Source organism: Erythrolamprus reginae, chromosome 2 (assembly GCF_031021105.1).
Source record: "Erythrolamprus reginae isolate rEryReg1 chromosome 2, rEryReg1.hap1, whole genome shotgun sequence".
NCBI lineage: Eukaryota > Metazoa > Chordata > Lepidosauria > Squamata > Dipsadidae > Erythrolamprus > Erythrolamprus reginae.
Window position 1 is genome coordinate 278,541,248 of NC_091951.1, and position 23,602 is coordinate 278,564,849.

The 23,602-nt window shown below is 39.6% G+C and overlaps 1 protein-coding gene across 7 annotated transcripts in view; it reads right to left on the minus strand.

Moving 5' to 3' along the window:
• Nucleotides 1-8,683: 8,683 nt before the first annotated feature.
• The window catches only part of TLE1 (TLE family member 1, transcriptional corepressor), an 81,986-nt gene continuing 67,067 nt past the window's right edge, over nt 8,684-23,602 (minus strand). For all 7 annotated transcript variants that reach the window (XM_070742764.1, XM_070742763.1, XM_070742761.1 and 4 more), the window contains 6 exons: nt 22,698-22,947; nt 21,924-22,171; nt 11,423-11,570; nt 10,645-10,795; nt 9,524-9,600; nt 8,684-9,238 (listed from right to left, as the gene is read on the minus strand). In XM_070742764.1, coding sequence (XP_070598865.1) covers nt 9,131-9,238; nt 9,524-9,600; nt 10,645-10,795; nt 11,423-11,570; nt 21,924-22,171; nt 22,698-22,947 — 982 coding nt within the window. In that variant the 3' untranslated portion in view covers nt 8,684-9,130. The remainder of the gene's footprint in view (nt 9,239-9,523; nt 9,601-10,644; nt 10,796-11,422; nt 11,571-21,923; nt 22,172-22,697; nt 22,948-23,602) is intronic.

Here is a 23,602-nt window from a genome sequence, read left to right on the forward strand (position 1 = left end):
ACTATTTATTGAATACTTAATAGTTTTTATTGTCCTTCCTTCTCCAGTACCTTTGTATGATCCTTAATTACTTTTAAAATAGAAAATAATTAAATAGTATAAACGCTTTAATCGTTTTAATCATTCTTTATAACCATTAAAGAAAATTGAGCTACTTGCCTAATGTGTTATCAAACTAAACCTTGTGGGTTCAGTTCAAAACTTTAAAATGTTACTGTGCTCCTCAACAAATAATGCTGTCTATCATTTGTCCTTTTTGTGGCTGTTCACATAATGTGAAAATCAATTGAAAAAGAGTCCAAGCACCTATTTGAAAACGTATCTTGGTTGGTAAGCCAATCCCACGCAGTCACTTGACCTATAAGCCACCCCCAGTCACATGATTGTCAAGCTACTCCCATCTGGTCACATGGCTGGCAAGCCACTCCTACCTGATCACATGGCCATCAAGCCACACCCATGAAATAAGCCACTTATTTCATAGGTGTGGATGCGGGGGGGACACAGTGGGGTAGCGAAAATGGAGCTCCACCCCAGAGCACCCAATTTGCACTGAAAGATGTTGAAAGAAAATGCAGGGTGTCCTGCATAAGCCACCGCCCGCAGTGTGGTAGTAAAAATTTTGGTAGCCCTTCACTGATTTGATTGGATTGGATTGGATTTGTATGCCGCCCCTCTCTGTAGACTCGGGGCGGCCAACAACAGTAGTAAACAGCATATGACAATCCAATATAAACAGTTAAAAACCCCTATTGTAAAACCAAACATACATACAGACATACCATGCATAAAATTGTAAAGGCCTAGGGGGGGGGAAGTATCTCAATTCCCTCATGCCTGGCGGAATACCCACTGGCCATACCCACAGTGTAGCAATAAAAATTTTGGCAGCCCATCACTGGACTATGGGCATACATATTCTATCTGACCTGGTGGGTAGATGTCATTAGGGAAAGGTGATCCCTTAGATAAACTGACACTGTCAGTTTAGGACTTTAAAGGTGATAACCAGCATCTCGAATTGCACCCAGAATGAAAATGTAAGCCAGTACAACTCATGCAGCCAAGGTGCTACATGGACAAACCTAGTGGACTCCATTACTGTCTGTGCATTCTGGATCACCAGTTGAAGTTTCCAAACAGTCTTCAAGGGGAATCCCATAGAGTGGTATTGAAGTAGTAAGATAAGTATTATTTTTTTTACCTTTCAGTAAATACATTTAATTACCAGTAAATAAATTCCCCCAGGCATAACATTGGTGAGAACTAACTTTGCAGGGGCACAATAGAAGAAAGTGATGTTAAAGAGTGAGATGTATTTGAACCGGATGAGTAAAATCTTAATATGCAATTTTCTCCAGTAATACATGAACGACATTTCCAAACACCAGTCTGACATTAAGGTTATGCTCGCATTAAGAGGAAATACATGGCTGATTAATTAGGAGCAAGTAAGTGAATGACAGCGTTAATATAGCATTTATAAATATTAAAATTGGGCATTAATTTTAAACCTAGGTTTTTTTTTCAGTGCACACTTGGCCCAATAGATGATTTGGATAATTCTGAAGAATGAACTGAGAGCTTGGAAGTGATCCAAATATCTTGATGCAGTTAACCACAAAATAAAGAGTTATTAGCTTATCATAATTGCAGTCAATTTTAAAGTAACAGAGTACTCCACTGTGGATTGCTGCAAGGAAGTGGAACAAAGCGTGTGAAATGAACAGATGGATTTGATTTTAAACAAATTAAGCTTACTCCCTGGGATGTAACAAGTGATTTTGTAGTTTTCCATGTTATGGGTTAACTTCCCACTGTGACCTTCTCATGCTGCTTGGTAATTTTTTTTTCCTTGTCATTAAGCACAATCATTGAAAGAAGATGAGGGCTTATTATATTCAGTTCTGAAACTCTCATCTTCAGCTTTCAGGTCTACAAGGACTACTTCATACAAGATAAACTTTACCTACAGCAAAATGAATGTGCCTGAGCTGGTTCTCAGTATGCTAAATTGTATAATTTCCTGCCTGGGATTTGATTTGTGAGTAGATAATCCATCTTTGTGTGAACTGGCCCTTAAAGCATACTGAAACATGAGCAGGCAGTGAATTCAGCCATTGCGGAACTGGTTTTCATCCTCAGGTATTCAAGACAAAAACGTAGAGCTAACTATGATCACAACAGCCTCTAACAAGGGCAATGGGTTTATGCCTATCAATCCTCATATCAAGTTGAATCAATACTGTATTATCTAAAAATTAATGTCTGGTACTTTCTGACGCTTCCCGCAAACCAAGGAATAGACCTTCCACTGATCTCATATTTCATAATGATCATGAGCAAAAAGAATGCACGGAATAGTTTCTTTAAGAGGTAGCAAATGTCACGGAAAATGCTTTATTTAGTAACTTCAGACTTTCTGCTCCACTTTTCTCTTATCACTGCAAATTAAAAAATCAATAGAAAAGTAATCAATAAATTTAAATTACAAAGCAGAGGGAGAAAGAATAGCAAATGAAACGCTATGATTAAAGAAAGTCTCTTCCAAACTGTAAGCTATTACCACATTAAATGTCCTTGTATATCAATACCTTATCAAGAAACCACATGATAGTACTTGGGCAGATTGACAGAATCTCACAATCTGATTCCAAACCACTTAGAGAGAAGGGGTGTTCAACCCCTTGCTGGTTGGGAAATTTAGGGAGTTGAAGTTCACAAGTCTTAAAAGTTGCCCAGATTGGACAGTCCTAACTTAAGAGCTTTATCAGACAACACCATGTCTGACTTAAGCAGATCTCAACACAAAACAAGACTATGTATAGCCTTTACAGAAGAGAAAAACAGGAAAAGACTGAAGCTCACCCTGACAGTTAGAAGGGAAGACCTTAAATCAACTACAGTGGTACCTCAAGATACGAACCCCTCGTCTTACGAACAACTCGAGATATGAACCCGGGGTTCAGAAAAAAATTGCCTCTTCTTACGAACTTTTTTCGTGTTACGAACGCCAAACCCGAACTTCCGGGTTCGGCGTTCGGGAGGCTTCTGGAAAGCCCCCGGCTGTTTTAAAAGGTGACAGCCGGGCGGCGGGGCTTCCCAGCAGCCTCCAAACGCCGAACCTGGAAGTTCGGGTTTGGCGTTCATAACACGAAAAACGTTTGTAAGAAGAGGCAAATTTTTTCTAAACCGTTCGGAGGCTGCTGGGAAGCCGCGCGGCTGTTTTAAAAGGTGACAGCCGGGCTGGGGGGCTTCCCAGCAGCCTCCGAACGCCGAACCCAGAAGTTCGGGTTTGGCGTTCGGCTTCGGGAGACGGCTGGGAAGCCGCCCAGCTGTTTTAAAAGGTCACAGCCGGGCTGGGGGGCTTCCCAGCAACCTCCCGAACCCTGAACTTTTGCCGAACTTCCGGGTTCGGCTTCGGGAAGCTGCTGGGAAGCCACCCGGCTGTTTTAAAAGGTCACAGCCGGGCTGGGGGACTTCCCAGCAACCTCCCGAACCCCGAACTTTTGCCGAACTTCCGGGTTCGGGGTTCGGGAGGTTGCTGGGAAGCCTCCCAGCCCGGCTGTCACCTTTTAAAACAGTCGTGCGGCTTTCCAGCAGCCTCCGAACGCCGAACGCGGAAGTTTGGGTTTGGTGTTCGGCGTTCAGGAGGTCGCTGAGAAGCCCCCAGGCTGTTTTAAAAGGTGAGAGCCGGGCGGCAGCGGTTTTTTTGCGGGTTTTTTTTTTTGGTTGCACGGATTAATTGACTTTACATTGTTTCCTATGGGAAACAATGTTTCGTCTTCCGAACCTTTCATCTTACGAACCTCCCCCTGGAACCAATTAGGTTCGTAAGACGAGGTATGACTCGTATAGTGATACCTCTACCTACAAATGCCTCTACTTAACAAACTTTTCTAGATAAGAACCGGCTGTTCAAGATTCTTTTTTGCCTCTTCTCAAGAACCAGAAAGCCAGAAAAGGTTGGGAGAAGCCTCTGTGGGGCCTCTCTAGGAATCTTCTGGGAGGAAACAGGTTCAGAAAAGGCAGGGAGAAGCCTCCATGAGGCCTCTCTAGGACTCTCCTGGGAGGAATCTCCCCCCTCCATCCTCCTCCCTCCCTGTTGTTTCCCCAATTGAACACATTATTTGCTTTTACATTGATTCCTATGGGAAAAATTGCTTGTTCTTACAAACATTTCTACTTAAGAACCTGGTCACGGAACGAATTAAGTTCATAAGTAGAGGTACCACTGTGATCTGCTTCAGGAAAGTAACATGGCATGTACAAAAATGCTTCTGAGAAGTACAATATAGAAGTATGAAAGTTTACATTTGGAGAGAGAGAACCAGGGGTGAAATGCTCCCAGTTCGCTCATGCCTATCAGTCGTTAGAGAGATGGTCGCAAAGGGAGCATGAGGCTCTGCTCACCTGCCTGGATGCCATCATCTGGGTTTTTTACCTTCTGCGCATTCACAGAATGTGCACACACAGAGGGTAAAAGAACCCAAATGGCAGCATCTGGGCAGGTGGGCGGAGCCTGTGCTTCCTTTGTGACTGGCTCTCTTGACAACTGACAGGCATGAGCAAACCTAACTAAATTGAAGAACATTCGAATCAGCTTTATTTGCTTCAAAAATGTCAGCTGCTGGCTCTACCTCCCCAAATTAAAAAAACGAACATTGATTACAAGTTTGTGGGTGATAAGATGACATTGCTCTACCCCTGGATACTATCTTCATAGCATCAGCAGCAGAAGTACAGATTGGGCATCTGGAATCTACTCAGCTATGTATATACACAGGATAAGGTCTCCTGCTGCAATATCTTGCTACTTTCTGGTAGCAAAAACTAGGAGTGGAAGAAACAATGGTGCCCTTTCTACTCCTAGTAAGTGCTGGTTAGCTTTCCAAAACAAAAGCAATCCTCAGGCAGCAGATGTGAGTGTCCCAAATACCATCCGAGAAATAAATCCGAGTCCAAACCTTGGCCTTCTTCCAAGTTCCAATTTATTGGCAGAGCCATGTTAGTTACAAACTGTAGTCAACCGAATAATAACTTTTCCTAGAGTTCTCCAATAGGTTAAGCTTTATCCTTTGTTCCCACACCCACAAATTCACTACATGGACCACTCCGGTTCTCTCGACGTCTACGATCCTCGCCTGTACTTCCGGCTGGTACTGAACAAAGGATGAACTTGGATCTCAGGAGAGAATTTGTTGTGGCTAGTATCTTTCCTCTCATGCAACCACCCTTCCCCAATTCCCACAGTACCATTCTACTTGTGGCAGGCCAAAGTCTCTAACTCAAAATGATGGCTTTGGCCGGACAACAGGAATATTTGTGATAGAACTAGACAACTATAGAAAGAAGATATGAATGGGTGCACCATTAAGCTGCTCTGCACAGGGACTGCCGATCAGTATTTACCTTTTTCTATCTGTTTATTGCAGTTGTTAGGGTTCGAATTGTTTCCTTTTATTTATGTTTTTTGTTTATTTTTCACTAGGCAATATTTTTATACCCTTTTAATAACAATAAGCTTACTTATTTTCATATTTTTATCACATTTCTACACTGTCTATCCCACCTGAGTGATTCCATCCTCTGCCTTCCAAATTGGGCTGTATTCTTTAACATTACTTACAGAAGATCCCATTATTGACCCTTATGCTAACCTTTTAGTAGTACAGGTAGTACCTTGACTCACAACAGTTCACTTAGTGATGATCCGAAGTTACAATGTTACTGAAAAAAGTGAGTTATGACCATTTTTCACTTATGATTGGTGCAGCATCGTCCCTGGCCATGTGATTTACATTCAGATGCTTGACAATTGATTCACATGTATGACAGTTGCAATGTCCCAGGATCATGTGATCCCCTTCTGGCAAGAAAAGTCAGTGGGGAAACCAGATTCACTTATCAACCATGTTATTAATTTGACAACTGCAGTGATTCACTTAACATATGTGGCAAAAAGGAAGTCGTAAAAGGGGGAAAACTCAAAAAATATTTCACCTAACATAAATTTTGGTCTCAGCTGTGGTTGTAAGTTGAGGACAACCTGTATATTTAAGGACCTTAGTCCATTAGATAAAAAGAAATTACTGCAAAAACAAGCAAATCTATAACTCCCTTTATCCAACTAAAATAATATCTGCAAGCAGAACACTTACACTTACAAGCTGCCTAAGTCAGTAGATATCATCTTCATATTAGTTCATCCAAAGAAATCAAGACTTCCAACATTTAAAAAAACTAGCAACTATAAACTCTTTTTAAGGTTCTAAGTATCCTGCTGTGTACAAACACAACTGAAAAATAAATGGAGACCACCCGTTCAGGAAATAGTTTGAAATATTTACCTCTGTATAGCTTGATACAGGACAGGATTTGAAAGTGGCTGAAATGTGGCAACCTCATGCATCAAAAATGGCATTTCAAATGAAAAACTCAGCCAGCCATTTTCATATAGATGCATATATGACACAACTCTGTTGAGATATAAACACTGCTAATTTTAAAAACAATGTATTCTACTAGGCCATCAAGAATATTTAATATTTTATATTCCAGATGCAAAGTTACATACACACGCACACATCTATCTACCCGTCTGTCTGTCTGTCTGTCTGTCTGTCTGTCTGTCTGTCTGACTGTCTGTCTGTCTGTCTCTCTCTCTCTCTCTCTGCCGCCCCACTCCGAGGATTCATTATCATTTCATGCTGCTATAAAATGAGCATGTAAATTGGTGGGGGGGGGGGACTAGTATCAGAAGCAGAAAGAAAATTTGCTCCCTCATGGAAAATGTTGTCCGTAGTTAAGCCAACATTGCTCTGAGATCTTTCTTAAATTTGATTTTCAGATGACATTCTTTTGAATCAGTTCAGAGAAGCTGGTTACTTATCACAAGTTTAATTTAATTTAATTTCATTGATTTATATGCTGCCCAATCCCATGGGACTTTGTGTGGCATATATATTAACATAAATAATAACAAATTAACATACAAATCCAAAAGTTTTCTTTTTCTTCCAATATGATTAAATTTACCTTATGTACCAGTTGTACAAAATACATGTTAACTTTTGAAGAGATGCATTTTGGATTCAAAAAGGTCATTCAGAGTAGGAATAGACACAAACTCCATATCTCTCAGCAACTCTTTAGAAAGGGTGTTGGTCTTACCTGATACGTCTCATCCTCGTAGGGTGGATCTAACCCCCAAGAATGGGATGACACTGTCCCTTTAGCCAATGAGGATTGAGTCTGACAAATTGTATATATTTGTCCTCCTGCCTCAATTCCCTCTCTTTGGCAAAGAATGACGGTCAGCTTGGTGTGTAGTGAAGTCAAACAAAGTAGATGATAATAATTTGATGTCCCTAAGTCCAGACCAGACTAACTTTGGGTGGGATTGGAGGTTAATTCCATCCTACGAGAAGAGGCATATCAGGTATGACTAATTCCCCTTCTCCATAGTGGGTGGAGCAAGAATGGGACATACCAAAACAGTCTGTCCATTGGGAGGGCTAAGTCTGTCTGGCTTCTCCAGTCTATGGCACTGAGCGTTGGAGAACTCTGCGACCAAACGTCACCTCTGCTGATGCAAAAATGTCAATTTTGTAGTGGTGGATAAAGAGGGTCATTGAGGCCCAAGTGGCCGGCCGGGCAAACCCGGTTGATGGATACTTAAGTGGGCCACACATTGCAGCACTAGAGATTGAGTGCATTTGATCCTGGTTGGCCATGGCAAGGACTGCAGGTCATAAGCCTTTGCAATTACGCTATGCAACCAGCCCCCCACAGTGGAGGACACCTTCTGTTCCAAGGATATGGGTTGAAAGTTGTGGTCAGAGTACTCCAGGACAGAAGCATGATAAGAAGGCCAGTTGTCTGAGCAACAGAAACTGCTGGCCTGGCTCTCTATTGAAGACCTACCTCAATGTCTTGCTTGATCACAGCCACTGTCCAGGCCTGCATGACAATGGGGCAGAAAACCCAGCAGTCATTGGAGTAAGGGTCACAGTGGTCTGGGAAGATGAAGCCCACGAAATCTCAGGGCGAGGCAGGGCTTTCCAAATGAACTTGTTAGTGATGCTCAAATTTGGGCTGTCCAAGGACATGGATTCTGAGGAAGAGATGTCATCTCAGCATGATCACCCTCCAGATCACTCCTAGTTGTTGAGGTGGACCCCTCTGAGCGATTCCGACTGCTTGTTGCAAGTTGACCTGTTGCAGACCTTGTCCAGCGCTTTGGCCCTGCGACTGTCATCTCACTGGGTGGCCCTGAAAACCTTGTCTGACCCAACATAGGCTGATGAATGCGAGTAAAATTCACCTAGCAACTGTCTTGCTTCCCAAGGGAAATTTTGAGTTCAATTTTGGTTGTAAATTAATAACTCCCTGTGCTCATTTTCTGATGCAATGTGGTAAACAACTATTTTCTATCAGTAATAAGAGTACTAGACTTTATAAATACGTACATATATTTCTGAACAGATCTGTATTCCTTTTGTTTGTTATCAACATGAGCTATGAATTCTTATGCAACATCCCTAAACAAACTTTACAGGTGCTCAAAATAGAAAACCTTAGCAAATATTCCCAGTTTTAGCCTAGCTTATAATTTTTCAATTATATATTGCTTTTTCTTATTTTAAATTATTTAATTGGGAGGGGGGAAGAAAGGAGACTGTTTATTGATACTAAAGCCTTTACTGTAATAAACCAAATATATTTACAATTTGTACAAATGTTTGATCTTCAACAAAACATACAAAAACCCATATCCCAAGAGGCAAAAACCAGGAAACAAGTTTATCCAAGATACCACTGTTCTACACAAGACAGAATGCAGGCGGAACCCCAAGTGCTGAAAAGTCATCCCACATCGTCAAGCAATGAGCATGATTCTACGATGTCATAAAGGAAGGGCCCAGAAGGCTGCAACAGACTCTGCTGTTGAAATCCATTAAAGCTATGCTACATTAGTCCTTCTTGCTAGATGTTGAGGAGCGTCATGGGAAGATGTGGGAACCAAGTTCTTGGTTTCATCATTTTAAAAAAGTAGAGTCCTTCTACATCTACAGTTTAAAATCATTTTGGCCCAGTTCAACTCTTTTTCAGTTTCCAACACAATTTCTCAGTAGATAACTTCATAGACGGTAGCCTTCTTGTCTCCAGATCCAGTAACTATGTATTTATCATCAACGGAGATATCACAGCTGAGCACAGAAGATGACTCTTTGGACTAGGAGAGAAGAAACAGAAGTATAAGGGTCTACGTATGAACACACACTTATACACAAATCTTCCCTTGCTCCTATCATCAATGTATCCAGTTTTGGACTTAAATTCTAATGTGAGTGCAACCTGTCATCTTAATGGTTGAAATAAGACCAGCCCATGGTCAGTCTCTTGAACTTCCTGGCACAGCAGAAAAGGTACTGGTAGTTTTAACACAGAGAGACACACATATCCAATCTCAAAGAGATCCATTTTTAAACTTGTTTTATATGCAAATTATAGTTCTTACCTGGAATATACTGGCACCATATGGGGTCCTCCAGGCGTTTAGGAGATTATCTTTCCCGGTACTTACAAACCATTTGCCTGGAAAATGATCATTAACGAGAACACTTAAGACATACTACATAGGCATACACTGTATTCATAAATGTATTCATAAAATGAAATTTATTTATAAAATCTCTCTTCTGAATTGTTTCCAGGCATACTTAATACAAGCAACTGTGACTCTTAACATCACAAGGGAAACAGAAAAGTATTTTAAAAAGTGTCAAATAACACTTCACAAAACTTGATACAACTTTTATTTTGACAAGTGCTTGATGGGATAAATAAGCCATGGAGTATCTGAAATCAACGTTTCAAGTGATCCTTATGAAGTGATTGAAATAAAAGATTTAACTAAAAGGGCATAGCTAACTGGTCCAGTAAGTATCACAACTTTAGAACAACATATTTTAGCGTCACAAGCAGGAAAGCTTTATGCTACCAATTATTTTGAGATGCTGCTTTGATTCTATTGTATATTTATCAATTTTATATCCAGCTGCAATCATAGGATTCTCAGTGGTTTATAAGGTCAGAAAAGAAAAGAAAAGGTATATAGATAGGTAGATGACCAACAAATAAAATGAAAGCACATCAATACCCCCCAAAGTCCTTCAGAAAATGACAATGTTAAAGAAATACAAATCTCCACAAGAAGTCATTCCAGATGGCCGGCCAAATCATTTTTTAAAAAAATTGTCCCATGTTGAATATTTGCAGCAGTTTATCTGGTTATGAGGACATGGACTACTGTAGTCATGCCATCTATTTCAAGTAAGGCTGCAACTGGCATATCAGTTAAAATTGCCAAAAGATTCCAGAACTGATCCAGCAGGAATTGCAAATCAAAGAGTACTCCAAATTTGCAAACTTCTTGCAGTGACCCTATCCACTACTGTATATTATTATTATTTTGTAAGCTTCTGTTGGGAGAACCACCAAGAAGAGAGCTACATTTATTTTCTAGTACTTAAAGCAAAGTGGAATGAAAATATTCAAATGCCATGCCTTCTTTTAAGGGCAGCTGTGGCTAATTTATACAAATGTTGATGGCTGTTAGACATTATTCCTTTAACTTACCACAGTATGCAAACTTGAGTGATAGCACACAGCTTTCATGCAGATGAAGCTGGTATTTGTCTGGCTTATTTACATGCAGTACTTCCACATTACTGCTTTCCATTCCCACAGCCAGCCATTCACCAGTGGGACAATAGCCAAGAGAAAATATCTTTAAAATAAAAAGAGAGAGCTATTTACAATTCCAGCAAAAAAGGGTAAACAATGAGAGAGTGGAGGAGAAAGAGAGGGATGGGGTGGAGGGAGAAAGAAATGGAAACTATTTTGCATACATGCTGAAACATAGGGTGATGATTTAGAGCTAGAAATCAGGACCAATATACATTTATAATGTGTATATATTAATTCCAGAATATGTGGACTAGTGCTAAACAGGCTTGTCACCTACGAAGGCATTTTGCTGCATTTTATCCTCCTTTGTTTTCACCTAGCCTAAATGAAAATGCCAAGTAAGATTTATATATGCACTCACAGTTTTAAAGATTGCATAGGAAATACTCATTTTTCAAAGAAATTGTCACAAACAGGTGCTATAAATTCCTAAATACATCCTTGTTAGAAGTGGTTTTCATCCTCTAATAAATGGCTTCCTTGGTAGTAGCCTGATACTATAATAACCTATGTAGATAATACCCTTAAATTGTGAACGCAGCTAAGCAGTACTTCTGAGTCAAATGTTTCGTCTCCTCCCAAAGTCACTAAATGTACCCACTATATGAAGGAATTGAAATGCGCATTATTCACTCTCTTAGAAGTGCTTTAAGAAAATAAAAGACACCTGGGATGTGAAGTCATGCTGCTGGAGCTGCCTTCCTTCTCTCAAGTCCCAGGATCTGACAGTGTTGTCCAGGCCTCCCGTCCAGAGCTTGGTACCATCATTAGAAATGTCAATACAGCTGGCTCCATCTGTGTGGCCCTGGAATTGCCTGATAAAACAAACCAGATTGAATAATGATTTCCTGCCAGAACTCAAGGTAAACACTGTTGTGTTGTTAGTTTTGGATTCTGCCTGAGTATCATCTTCTCTGCATTAGCTAATGTGCATGAAGCAGCAATCTTGCACCCTCTTCCCTACTGTGAAATGAGCTCCCTGTATGCAAGGGTTGTTGTTGGTTTTTTTTGCAGGTACCAAAAACACATGGAATGAACCGCAAATTTGGGTAATGAGAACCAAAACATATGTGTGCATTGATCTGTACAAGGTGGAAGACTCTTTGAAAAGCTGTAATTCACTACCGCAACACCTGGAAATAAAATTGAACAGATTACCAAGCTAAACTCAATATACAAAAGGCAAATTGGCTCACACAGAGAGCCAGTTATTTATAGGCTTTGTGGAGCTGCTGAATCAAGGATAGGGGTTTTTTTTAATGCTTAAAAGATTTGGCTACATAAACACAAGAAGGAAGCTATCCAGAAACACGGCCTGACTAAGCCTTGTAAAACTCTGACCTAAGTCTGTCATCATTATTCAACATTTTACATTTTAAATGGTTATAATTTTAATATAAATTTAATATGTGAAAGCTCTTGTTCTCAGTAATAAAAACTTACTCAAGTATATATTAAACCCTAAAATAGAATCTTTAAAGGGCTTGCTTTTTCCCCCATCAGCAATTAGCTTCAGTTCCATGTCATAACAGCAGCTGAAGAACTACTGCCCTGGGATAAAGCTATGAATCAGCTTGATAGGCCCCTAGAGCAGAAGTGTCAATCTCACCATGACATATTGTCATCACGTGATATACTGCAACTTCCCCACTTTACTAAACTGGGGTGGGTGTGGCCAGCATGTGAAACATCCACCCAAGGGCCATGAGTTTGACACCCCTGCCTTAGAGACACTCTTTCTCTGAAAGTGAACGGGGTTATCAGTCAGTGTAGTCCTTTCATTTTCTACTGACTGCAGGTAAGGCTGAATGAATCACAAGTTCAACCAATAATTATGCTCAGAAAACTGGGCAAGAACAATAGGGTTGTTCTTGCAGTAGGGTTGAATAGCCCTTCAGAAGTAATTTGGAAAAGGTGCAGCTCTAAGATTCTGAAAAAGATGCAGTTGCTTTAAAAGGTTGAAAACAATGCTACATATGTTTGTATTTAAAAATAAATATCCAAATCATTCCCAATGAAAAGTCAAATATGTTACATGACACTGAGCACAGACATTTGCTTTTAGAAGCTCACTATGGGGATTTAAACTTTGTTTTTTTTCCTGTTGGACACATAAAATAAAAGTATTTTCCCCCCAAAAAAACTTTATACATGTAGAATATGTTATTTAAATAGAACCTTATACAACTATTAATTGCTTGTACTTTGGAGTCATGTTTTGAGATAACTTTATGACAAAATATTTTTTTTAGATTCATTCCTCTTGTACCCATTCACTTAATTGGCTTAGTCATATAATTAGCACCTGTTGTAGTAAATACCAACATGAAAAAGCTTGAGATGTTTTGTGCTATTATTGTGTAAGTGTTGGCTTTCCTCATCCTACACACAATGTGAGAGAGCACCTGCACTGTTTTATTAAGAGCTTGGTTAAAATATTTTTTTTTAAAGGACTGCAAGCAGAGGAAAGATTAAAACCACCACATGAGGCCACAAGTGGCCTCCAGACATTTTAAATTGCATTTTAAAAATAAAACAGTCAAATTAAGAATGTAAATGCTGAATCAGATTGTTTTCATAAAGTAGTGAAAATGTTCCAAGGCATTGAAGGAAAGTGACAATTATTCAAAAAGGAAAGCCATGAAAGAATTTGAAAAATGTCTTATTGCTGTTTTGTCTTTTTTTTCCAATACACCCATCTTATATTTCAGTATCACACTTCCTTTTCAAAGGATCTGATCTACTGTGTAATTAGCACTTGCATAAGTAAAGCCCAAACCCAGTTATAATTACAGATGAAGGGAAAAAGAGTACAGAAGATAAAGGCAGATACAAATAATAATTTCCGCTTGAAATACTGGCCAAAACTTTCTGGTATAATGTATAGTGCCATGTAAATTATATTCAAAGGTGGTAACTGGACAACTATTTCAAGTTAACTTGATTTCAATAGTACTTGGGCGAGTCAAGCATTTAAATGTATTGCCCCCAAAGACGGGAATGAAATTCAAAATTTTTCTCTACTGATTCTGTGGAAATGCCTTGGTGGGCGTGCTAGGGGAAGGATACTGCAAAATATCAATTCCCACCCTTCTCCAGAGCTAGCCAGAGGAAATATTTGCATTTCTGCGAACTACTCAAAATTTCATCTACATGTTTTCCAGGACCTGTCAGAACCTGCTGAATTTCACACCTGCTATAGCTTATAAATAAGATGCATAGACTGTATGTGTCTGAAAATGTGGTATTGCAAAAGTAGAAATGCGTAGCATCAGTTGATAGCATCAATATTATAATAAAACTTTATGAAAATGGGTATCAGCCAGGAACTGGGAGAGAGGGAAGGAAGAAGAAAGAGATTGAAGTTAGGTACTGCATTTTCAATGTCTTCAACTTTTTGCTATTCTACTTTATGGGCATAAAAAAAGAATACAGAATTGTCCATTTTCTTTTAAAAAATACACAAGCTGCAGAACTTAAATTAATTTGATTTTTGGCCCATCAGTATAGGGTTTACAATCTTGCTTGTAATTAAGATGACTCATTTAGTCTGTCCAGAAATGCTTAAGTGGCCAAATGTCGATGCTTTAAATAGCCTCTCATTATGAAGGCAGGTGCAAATGTCAGCTGTGCTTGCTGAGATTTATTGTGCATCACTGCCAGTTTTTTGTGTGATATATGAATAGTTGGTTTTGTGGTCCGCCAAATACTGTCATATTACAAAGCTATTTTGGACTGTTAAAAGTTGCTGCCTTGCCAAAACCAAGGTGTACCAAAACATTCTTTCTTTTAATCTTGAAGGCTTGAAAGGAAATGTGAGCATTATGCTAATTGCACACCCAGCTTTGCAATCTTAGAAATATTAGAGGTTGTCTAGAAACCAACAAAGGCACCAAGAAAAACAGAACATTATTTGAGCTAATTTTGATTTTTATTTATCCTTTAGGTAAGCGAACAGTTTGACAGCTGTTTCAAGTAAGTTGACAATTATTTGAGGATAGGCTTAAATTTAATTAGCTTAAATGCAGTTTTACATTTAACAAACTGAAGTGTGTGTGTGTTGGGGGAGATTAGCCTATCACAATATAAAGTATTTAATGCCAGGACACTGAAACTCCTAGACCACCAATATTAGATACTACCAAACTAATATTCAAGGTAGCGTTCTGACAATCTAAAGGTGTAATTTTAAATTTTCACTAAGCTTCTTGAAACAGGGCAGGCAAAACAATGAGAATGGTTCCAGAATACATCTGCATGAAATGAAAGTTTTGTTATAGTTTATTATTTCCTTAGGTGGAAATTGTTTTGGCTTCCAAGAAGGTTAGGGTTGTATTAGACATCCAGCCTAAGTGAGAATTTGTAGGAATGGGGGTTGGGTGGGGAGAAAAGCATATAAGAGAATGAGTAACGGGATTGTGTAATAAGGAGAAGAATGAGAAAATGTTAAATGTTATGAGAGGTGTTGACAGAAGGTCCGGCCAAAAGGTAAGGAATGGTGGACATGTTATTGGAGATAGATGGAAACAAAGTTGAATCATGAGACTTGGGCATAAGATTAGGAGAGATGTGGTGAGGAAATTAGGGATAATTCAGGTTAACGATTTTCTGATGGCCTCAGTCACTAAGGTCATGAATGGAAAATATAGCTGCTGCTGTTATTATTTCAGCAGCCACTAAAGAAAAAGAGGAGGCCCAATCAGAAATATATACACAGAGATATACTTAAATTCCGGCAAAGGTTGGTAAAAGAGACAGAGGCTGTGATGAAGATTTGACAGCCAACATTGAGGGACCCAATCTGGGATCAGAGCTACAAAAGTAATGGGAGCAGTAGAAATCCCAAGCCAGCTGATCTGACATTGGCTGAAGATAGAGAATGGAAAGAACTTCAAATGGCCTGGAAGCCTGGTTGAAAGAACAGGCTAATCTGGTGGTGGATTTGAAACTCAGCTCCCAGGTGAGAGATAGGGAGAAATGAAGAAGACCAAACTATGGATAGAGGGAACCAGGAAGAGTAGAAACCCTTGTCCTACTATAGTACATTGATTGCATGAGTGCCACTAGGAACTATGAAGGTTTCACTGGCATTGCTGTAGATAGGTAGACCAAAATGCCTAAAATTATGTGGATAAACTGCATGTGGATAAACTGCAGAGGGCTGAGTGGAATTTTATGAGGTCTGTAGAAATTCACTGGATATTATGTCCAAAAAGGATATCTGGGCGGTAAATGCTGATGAAAGGAGGAGGAACAGAATTGGGCAAGAGGCCAGGAATGTATTACAGTAGTGAAGGGCAGAGGAAGGTACAGCAAGGGACTTCTTTAAAACTTTTAACATGGATAGATGGATGGATGGATAGATATAGATAGATAGAAGATGATAAAAAGAAATGTTTTAGGAATATAACTCCAAAATATAATTTGAACAAATTATAAAAAACATTTATTAATATTGATATTGAACCCCAACTCCTAACCCAAGAACTGTAATCCTTCAAACTGATGGGTAGTGGCTTGGATGTCAAATATTATGGGGCAAAGGACCGATCCTTTGATATTTCATATTGGAATAAGTAGAGAACAGAGCTTTCATCATGCATATGAAACAGAGGAGGGTTCCTCTTATCTTCTTACCAGTGCGCTGCATGCACATTGTGATGTTTCACACACATGCATGTCCCCTAGCATGATTCTGCTTCCGTACAGAGGGACGATTTTCCCTCTGCACATGCTCAGAGAGCTGAAAAATAGCCAAAAAATCGCAAAAAAGATGGTGGCGCACACAGACAGGCAAAGACAGCACTGGAGCAGTCGTGCCCAAATTGCGCAATAGGATGCGGATTGCACCGCTGGGAACCCAGCCCGGTATGAAATGTAACTGTCCACTCAGAAGAGCCAATCTAAATAATTGTTTGCAGTCCCCAACCTTTGGACACAGCATTTATGTAATATTTCTGTGTACTTTTTAAAAGAAAAATAAAACCATGCTAATATTCAACTATACAAAGTTACAACCATCTCCTATGGAAGTTTTCAATCAGTATCCGTTGGCTCTAAGAGAGTGGGCACCAAGAAACTGTGTGTAACTGGGTGGAAATGCTTCTCATTCACAACTATCTTGTCTGTTCAGAAATATCTACCTACCAATAGTTATACTTTCCCTAGAACAGCGGTCCCCAACCTTTCTGGCTTGGAAAGAGGGGATGGTTCTTTGTGAGTGGTGGATGTGTGCATACAGCTCCATTTGCTTCTCACGCAAGAGAGTTTCGCCGATGAGAACAAGTGACTGTCACTCACACAAGGGCAGCTAAATGCATAAGTGCACCTTTGTGCTAACCGTTCCTGTCCTAATGTCTTTTTTATCTTTTCTATCTCTATTTTATACTTATATTATGTTAAACATACTACAATACAATACTATATTTGTATGACAAATAAATAAATAAAATAAAATAAATAAAATAAATGCATGAGTGGCACACATATACTTGTGTCGGGCCGGTCCCAAATTTGCCGTGGTCCAATGAGGGAGAAGGGGGGGGGCTGTTCTAGACGTTCTAGTCCAGTGATGCTGAAAGAGGTGCGTGTGCCGAAAGAGGGTGCATGTGCGTTATCACACATGCATGAGTGCCCATAGACATAATTCAGTGCTTGGGGAAGGCAAAAACAGCTTCCACCCCCCTCCCCCCGGAGGCTAGAAACAGCTTGTTTCCCAATTTCTGGTGGGCTCAGTAGGCTCGTGTTTCACCCTCCCCAGGCTCCAAAGGCTTCCCTGGAGCCGGGAGAGGGGTAAAAATGCTCCCCCCTTCCTCCTGGAGGCTTTCTGGAAGCCAAAAATGCCCTCCCAAAACCTCTGTGAGAGGCAAAAATCAGCTGGCCGGCACACGCATGCATGTTGGAGCTGAGCTAGGGCAATAGCTTGCGTGCCAACAGATATGGCTCCACGTTCGCCATCACTGTTCTAGTCTATACCTTATTGGTTCACCTAGATTTATGGTTCCAGCAGTAGAAGCTCTGAGGCCAGTGTAAAATCCTTGCTGGAATGAAGGACTGCAATCTTGTAGTAAGTAACGGTTCTTTATTAACAGTAAGTAACGGTTTACAGAACTAAAACAAGACAAACATGGCCGTGCCTGGCAGCTATATATATACCGGGCTGCCAGGCTGAGCCAACCAATCACCTTGCAGTATTTTCCCGCCCAAGGAATATGGGGCGGGTACAAGGCCTAACTGTCCTCTGGACACAACAGCCAGGAAGCCTTTGCCCACTTTTTTAATCGACGTGCAAGTTATAGCACCAGTTGGATCATGTTCAAGAGTATGTTCTTAAGCTTATGGAATCAGGAATGCCATATGTCAATAAACAAAGCTACGGGAGAGCCTGAAACCAGCATCAGTAGAGTAGCAGTTCAAAATAAGCATAAGCCCTACATGTAACTGAATTAAGAAAGATGATTGAGGAATTAAGAGGTCAGGTGGAGTAGGAACTCAAATTAAAAGAGCCCACTAGAGAATGAAAAGCTATTAAAGTATGATGGAAAAATGGATAAAGAATGTCAATAGAGGATCCACTCTTGATCAGGCACATTATAAAAGAGGTTAATTATGTAACAAGTTTGCCATCATTTCACTCTTAATGTTATCAGCTATCCCTGGTGGAGGCTAATTGAATGGAAAATTCTTCAGTCACTGATTATTTGTACTTACATGCCAATAGATTTGTGTTGTATTTTATACAGGTATTGCTCGAATTAGAACCACCATTGGGAGTAGAATTTTTGTTGCTAAGGGATTCAGTTGTTAAGTGATTCAATACCCAATTTTATGGGCATTTTTAGCGAGGCGGTTAAGCAAATCGCACAGTCAATAAGCAAATCCTAATTGACTTTGCTTGTCAGAAGTCAGGTGGGAAGGCTACAAATCATGATCACATGACTACGAGACTACAAATGTAAATGTGGGCTAGAGGCGAAGAGCCCTAATCATGATGTTGGTGTGACTATTGTAACTTCAAGAATGGATTGTCCTTTTCTGTGATGCTGTCATAACTTTGAACTGCTTTTTCCTGAATGCCGTCACTCTGCTAAACAAATAATTCCATCATCACTGTCAAGCTATTTACTAAGGCTGAATTACTATTAGTCTTCTCATGGTTCCTATCACCCATCTCCTCCCACATATGACAGCAGCACTGTAACTTGTTGCCTGTATCCTTATGATTTATATTGATATTGTTTTCTGATTGCTTAATTTTAATAATAATGATAATAATAATAATTATAATTATTATTATTATTTATTAGATTTGTATGCCGCCCCTCTCCGAAAACTTGGGGTGGCTCACGACAATAATAAAATAATATAACAGTGAACAAATCTAATATTAAAATAAAAAGATATATAAAACCCCAGCAATTAAAACCATACAACACATACATACCAAACATAAAATATAAAAGCCTGGGGGAGGTGTCTCAGTTCCCCCATGCCTGGCGATATAGGTGGGTCTTGAATAATTTGCGAAAGACAAGGAGGGTGGGGGCCATTCTAATATCCAGGGGAAGTTGATTCAAGAGGGCACGATCTGAAGTTTCCAAACACTTTTCAAAGGTAGCCCCATGTAGAGAGCGTTGCAGTAATCGAACCTCGAGGTGATGAGGGCATGAGTGACTGTGAGCAGTGACTCCCTGTCCAAGTAGGGCCGCAACCGGTGCACCAGGCGAACCTGGGCAAACGCCCTCCTTGCCAAAGCCGAAAGATGGTGTTCCAATGTTAGCTGTTTATCGAAGAGGACGCCCAAGTTGCGAACCCTCTCTGAGGGGGTCAATAATTCCCCCCCCCAGGTAATGAACGGACAGATGGAATTGTCCTTGGGAGGCAAAACCCACAGCCACTCCGTCTTGTCTGGGTTGAGTTTGAGCTTGTTGACACCCATCCAGACCCCAACAGCCTCCAGGCACCGACACACCACTTCCACTGCTTTGTTTACCCTATGACAATCATTAAGTGTTGTATCTTTTGATTCTTGACAAATGTATCTTGTCTTTTTATGTACATTGAGAGCATATGCACCAAAGACAAATACCTTGTGTGCAATGAAGGGCTACCAAAATTTTACTGCCGTGGCTTATTTTGTGTGTGTGGCTTGATGGTCATATGACCAAGTAGGAGTAGCTTCCCGGCCATGTGACCAGGTGGGAGTAGCTTGATGATCATGTGACTTGACCAAGGATTTTCCAAGAACCTCAAAACAATACCCATATCAATGGACTCAAAACAAGCAGGTCATAGAATTTATCCACATCCTAGAAGTGAGCAGCCATAGAACAGTGAAATGACAGAAACATCTCACTTAGAATTTTGAAAGCACATTTTGAGCATTGTCGTAAAGGTGCCTTCATGAATAAAATGGCCGCTCACAAAATAATCACTTACTCAAAGATAACAATCTAAAGTGCTCCTTGCTATTTTCACAACCTAAGTGAATATCCTAAAATGCTCCATTCCACATAACAGTCTTAAACCTCCTTCCTACAGACTTATTTTATTTATTTATTTTTCCAATACACAATACATATTGAAGAGAATAGACATGTAGTAATATATATAAAGAAAAGGATAGAAGAAAAGATATAAAAATAAAGGAGAAGATATATGAAAGGAAGAATATAATATAATATAATTAATCTAATTAATAATAATAATAATAATAATAATAATAATAATAATAATAATAATAATAATAATAATAATAATAATAATAATGAAGACTACCATACAAAATCAAGGTTTCTGGCAAAACATTAGGTTTCAAGCATTATTCATTTTATTTTCTAGAGCAGGGGTCTCCAAACTTGGCAACTTGTGAATTTCAACTCCCAGAATTCTCCAGCCAGCTATGAAGACTTCTGTTTTAGAGAATATTAAAGCCATTTGGAAAGGAGGGGGAGGCAGAAACCCAGATCACATAGAATTAATTCCAGATCTTATCTCCTTATACTTTTCCTGACACTTTTTTTGTAGCAGAATCGCCGGCTTTGGGGTTTTTAAACGCCTTCAGGAAGAACCCAGAGACTGCCCAAAGAGGATGCCCTGTATTTTCTTTCAACACCTTTTGGTGCAAATTGGGTGCTCTGGGATAGAGCTCCATTTTCACTACCCCACTGTGCCCCCCCCCCCAATCCGGGCAGCAGTGCACCCCTGCTTCTGTGTCCAATCACACTTGGCCAATAAAGAATTCTGTTATGTGCTGTTCTATTCAGTTGAGGATCCACTCTTGATCCTCATCAGGGAAGAGTCAAAAAAAGTGCAAGGACTACCTGTACTTTTCTTTAATATATGGTATGATTGTACAACTAAAGATAACTACATAACCCAAAAACAAGCTATACTTATTCTTAACACTCAGCATTTTCAAAGTGTTTGCAGAGCTCACCTGCAGTGTTTCTGCAAGACAAGATGGCTAGCAGCCAGCTTTCTTTTCTTAGGAATATCATTTATTTACAAATGATAATGTATAAACTCACTCCCTGCCTTGGCCAAACAAGGACAACAATTAAAAATGTACCTTTGCTCAAAGCAACTGCAGAAATTGAGAATTAGTGTTAGTTTCCATTCTAGTTAAGAAAACAAAGACTGTAAATAAACTATATATAAGTAACTAATGATGCACCTTCTCAAATGTTCAAATTGTTGTTTATGAAAATGAAACAGGGGAAGGACATTGTGCTTCCAGCTTTATAGTACAATTTGAAGCCACAACAATTAGATTTGACACAAAGAAAATCTCATTTTCAAACAAAATCTGTGACAATGAATCATACAACTAAATTTTTCTCACTGCTTATAATAATTTTGATAGCATTAGGAAATATACACATTACTGACTGTGGATATTTTTTGGTCATCTCAATGGTTTCTGAGATTTTAGAAGACATTGTCCATAAAAATATAGCTTCCCGTTCATAAGGTTTTGTTTCCCAAACAAATAAAAGCATCCAGACAATTCAATGCCAGAGATTTTCTTCTGAAACTGAAACATACAATCTTAAAACCTTTTGTTGTACTCAAACGTTTCATTCTGAAAAATCAATGGCAGGTGGAGCACCTCTGTATAAAAAGTAACTTTCAGAGTAGTTTCAAATGGATAAAGTACAGCAACTAACCTGACCAGGGTCTGATTGTGTAGATCCCATACTGCAATGTTTCCATCGCTACAGCAGGAGAAGCACACCTTGGAATCGGGGCTGATTGCAAGAGCATAGCAGGCAGGAGCTGAGGATGTCAACTCTGCTTTTATGCGTGGAGTGGGCGCTGCCAGGTCCCAAATGGATAATGTGCTGGCTTCCCCACCAACAATCAGGGTGCATCCATCGGGGAGTAGCTTACAAGACCGAATGTAATTATCTCTATTCTGGAGAAAAAAACACATGGCCTCAAATGTATATAATGCACTAATGGGCTATGACACTTTTCTTGTTTTAAGCCACTTCAAGAAAGAAATTATGGGACCTCTCTGTTACCATTAAAAAATCCAAAAATAAAAAGTAAGGAATTACTATAGATTCCAATCCAGAAACTAAAAACAACTGCCAACATGTTCACATTTAAAACTTCTGAGCATCTAGAAAATACACTGTTATAAACAATTCAATTTTCTTTGAAACTGCAATAAGGTAGTTCTTCTCTGTGGCAGATGCACTGCATTTTAAGTTAAGCTGCTTGAAGCACCGCGGCTGAAAAATGTGTGTTTCTGGCAACATTGGTATCTTGTAATATGGTGGAGGTAAAGATACAGTAGCACAAATTATTTATAGAATTGCTTCTGAGTACATTTCATAAAAAAATATTGTTTTTATGGTAGAAATAGACTAAGTTTATCTGAACACAGGTTTTTCTATTGGATTTTGATGAAACCATCTTTATTCAGAATTTCTTACCAGACAGTCCAGTTGAGAAACAGGACTCTTATTGCCAGGTTGGCTGATATCCCAGACTTTGACACACCCTTTTCCACCAGTATATACATGTCTTGTTGGATTGCTTATGGTAACTGCACACACTACTTCCCCATGGTTCAAGGTATTGATCTGGCGAGCATGCCGAGGTATTCCCGGTCCAATGAGAGCGTCTGGAGGGAAAGGAACTGGCTGCATTTGGCCATCTGCAGTAACGTGAAATGAATATGCTCTGGGTAGGGAAGAGAAGGAAAGGGCAGACGGTAGGGGAAGAAAAACAAAGGTCAAATCATTGACACATTTCAAACTAGGAGTGTACTGCAACATGCTATGGGATGCCGCCAACGCTAGACTCATAACCATTCATTTATCAACCGTTCAAAATTATGATGGCACTGAAAAGTGAATTACGACAAATCCTCACGCTTACGGTCGCTGCAGTCTTCCTGGGGTCATGTGATCAAAAACCAGGCACTTGGCATTTATGATAGTTGTAACATTCGGGGGGGGGGATGGCGGCACGTGATTGACATTTACAACCTTTCCAGTGGGCTTCTGAGACAGTCAATGGAGGACACTATATTTGTTTAACAACCACAGCAAAAGAGCTCATCGGATGTGACTCACTTAATGACCACATATTTAAGATGTTCTGATCTCAATTGTGGTTTTAAATTGAGGATTACCTATAGCTTTTTTTTTTATCTGAATGAAGGAAATCAGTAGCACAGAAGAGATAACATAGTTATTTTTCACAGCAACATTAATCAGCTAATGCGCCTTTTCAGTTCAATACTTTTCCTACCCTGTCCCAAGTTTTCCAAAGCTTTATTAACCAGTTCTTAGAGGCTAAATACATGACTTGTCTGAATTCTTCAATTGGTATG